Raw genomic sequence first — 2,500 nt, forward strand, 5'->3', positions numbered from 1 at the left:
AACAAAGACCACCAATCGTGCAGTATTGAACCTGTCCTACATGAACCAGTTGGATTCATACTTCCCTTTTGATCCATATCTTTTGAGAAGGCAAGTGTTCTTAGTCAGTTAACAGCTAGGAACAGCTTCAGTGAGTCGTTTTCAGTGGTTTTGTTATATTTGCGCATGCATCGGATTCCTCGTGCTTGGAGTTGTAGAGATTATTTATCCATGTGGCACAAAGTGGGAGCATTTTGTGTGGAGCGCTTAGCAGATTTGATTTTCCCCACCCTCCTCCTACTCCTCCTATTCCCCCCCTCCTCCTCCTCTTCCACCCCCCCCCCCCCCCCCCCACCTCTAGATACTTTCCACTGTTTATCAGTGCGACAGGTGCCTATCTTCTCCTATCCATGGGGACTCATGACTGGGTTGTCAGGTTTTGCCAGCCATGGGAATAGTCTCCATCTTGGAGCTGGCTGCCAATAATGGAAGCTCCACAATGTCCCATGCATCTAACCTCAACCACATAGATTACCAATGGAGATTTGTTTTTAAAGATGACGGAAAACAGCTATTTTCAAAATAACTCATTGGCCCTCAGGTGGCAAAAGAAGTGGGTCACAAAACCTGTCATGCAATGCAATTTAATTATTTATTACATTCATTTAGAAAATCACTGGTGATCCTTGCAATCTGATTGGCTCTTAGCAGTGCGATTTATTCCCAAATCGCACTATTTTTTGCTCTAAATCGCACCAGGTCCCCAGCCAATCAGATTTCAAGGCTTGTTCAAGGTAACCAATCAAATTGCAGGAAAAGGAAAGACATAGAAAACCATTGTGTGGCGAATTTTCCAAATTTTGTTCCCAACTGGATCAATAAGATATTGGTACTGACTAAAATCCTGTAATTTAGCGATTAGATGATTATTGTGTGATTCCTAAATGGGTGTAATAAAGTGGTAATTGAACTTTGTGTCCTGCAATTTTGGTCTGAAATCATACTTGTGATTTCAAATCGAACTCGTGCTGCATGCTCTTTCGATTTTGAAATCACACGTATAATTTCAGACCAAATTGCACTCCACTCACTTCAATTACCATTAATAATCATTATAGTTTGCGCACTGATGAGGACATTTTGGACTGGCTTGTTTGATTAACCTCGGTATTGTTCATCAGGTCAGGCAAGTCTATTACAACAATCTACCAAGAATGGGAAGGGCTTGGACATGACGACGAGGATGAAGATGATGATGAACGGAAGCATTCGGATGGGGAGGTAACCTGATAGTTACTTAGATTGACTTTATTAATAACCCATTCCCAGGTAAAATCGTCTGGTGTTAGCCAGAGTAAAATCTGTAAGTCTCATATTCTTAGATGGGGAAGGGGTGAAGGGGACCTATATGTTGTTATGCAATATTCTCCCAACCAAAATCTCCCTCAGTTGTACCCTTTGCATTAAAACCTTTTCTGGGATTTGCTATGAGCTCTTAAAGGGAACCTCCACTAAAACAACAAAATAACTTTAAACCACAGAACATAATGTTTGCAATTGATGTTGCTCAAACTTTTTCCAATGAAAGCGTTTGTATTCGAGAAAAATAAATTTCAAAAACACTTGTTTTGGCTTTAAAATCTACCAGGCGCCGCCATCTTGAATAATTGTGACGTGTCGTGGTTGCCCTAGTAGGGACCTTAAGATCTACGACGGCGACGTCAACGAAAACGTCACCTCAAAATAAAACTTTGCTCTATTATAAGTCTTTCGCGATTATTCCATCTCGTTCACGTCCTACCTTGACAATATGGGCGAAGTATGCTAAAAATAAATTGGTAAGAGCGATTTCAGAGTGAAAATAGAGAATGAAAGAATCTCTGTGGCATGCTCACGTTGTCGTCAAAACCTAAAATTTGGTGATTTCACGTCGTCGTCATGCAGAGAACTGCAAAAATATGAGCAATAATCCGTGCCGCACGTGCAGCACGATTATTTATGCTCTTTTAACCAATGATATCACTGTTTTGTGGCGTTGTCGTCGACATCGTCGTCGTAGATCTTAAGCTCCCTATTGTTCCAGAACAAACGCGGCGCCCGGTACATTTTAAAGCCAAAACAAGCGTTTTTGAAATTTATTTTTCTCGAATACAAACACTTTCATTGGAAAACGTTTGAACAATTTTAATTGTCAACATTATGTTCTGCGGTTTGAAGTTCTTTTGTTATTTTAGGGGAGGTTCCCTTTAACAACTTCAGCCCTCCCCTAGATATGGGGAAGTATAATTTAAATTTTCATGTCATAAGAAGGCTTAATCAACCCATGGTAGATTAAAAGAACCCACAGACTTTGACTCATTTGTCCAGTTTAAAATATGCCAAGAACAAAGAGAAGTAGGAAAGGTAATCTACATATATCTTAAGGATCGTATGAGCCAGGGTATGACCCCTGGTACAATCAGATTTGTTACCATTGTCAAAAAATTGGTTGCTTATGAGAATACTAAACAGGAGGTTCAGA

At 40.2% G+C, this 2,500-nt stretch overlaps 1 protein-coding gene across 1 annotated transcript in view; it reads left to right on the plus strand.

Moving 5' to 3' along the window:
- The window catches only part of LOC137970418 (RNA polymerase I-specific transcription initiation factor RRN3-like), a 25,790-nt gene that overhangs the window by 21,769 nt on the left and 1,521 nt on the right, over positions 1–2,500 (plus strand). Inside the window, exons 20-21 of the mRNA XM_068816946.1 lie at positions 1–90; positions 1,161–1,260. The exon at positions 1–90 is cut by the window's left edge and continues 66 nt beyond it. Of these exons, the coding sequence (XP_068673047.1) occupies positions 1–90; positions 1,161–1,260 (190 nt within the window). The remainder of the gene's footprint in view (positions 91–1,160; positions 1,261–2,500) is intronic.

Source organism: Montipora foliosa, chromosome 9 (genome assembly GCF_036669935.1).
Source record: "Montipora foliosa isolate CH-2021 chromosome 9, ASM3666993v2, whole genome shotgun sequence".
Lineage (NCBI taxonomy): Eukaryota > Metazoa > Cnidaria > Anthozoa > Scleractinia > Acroporidae > Montipora > Montipora foliosa.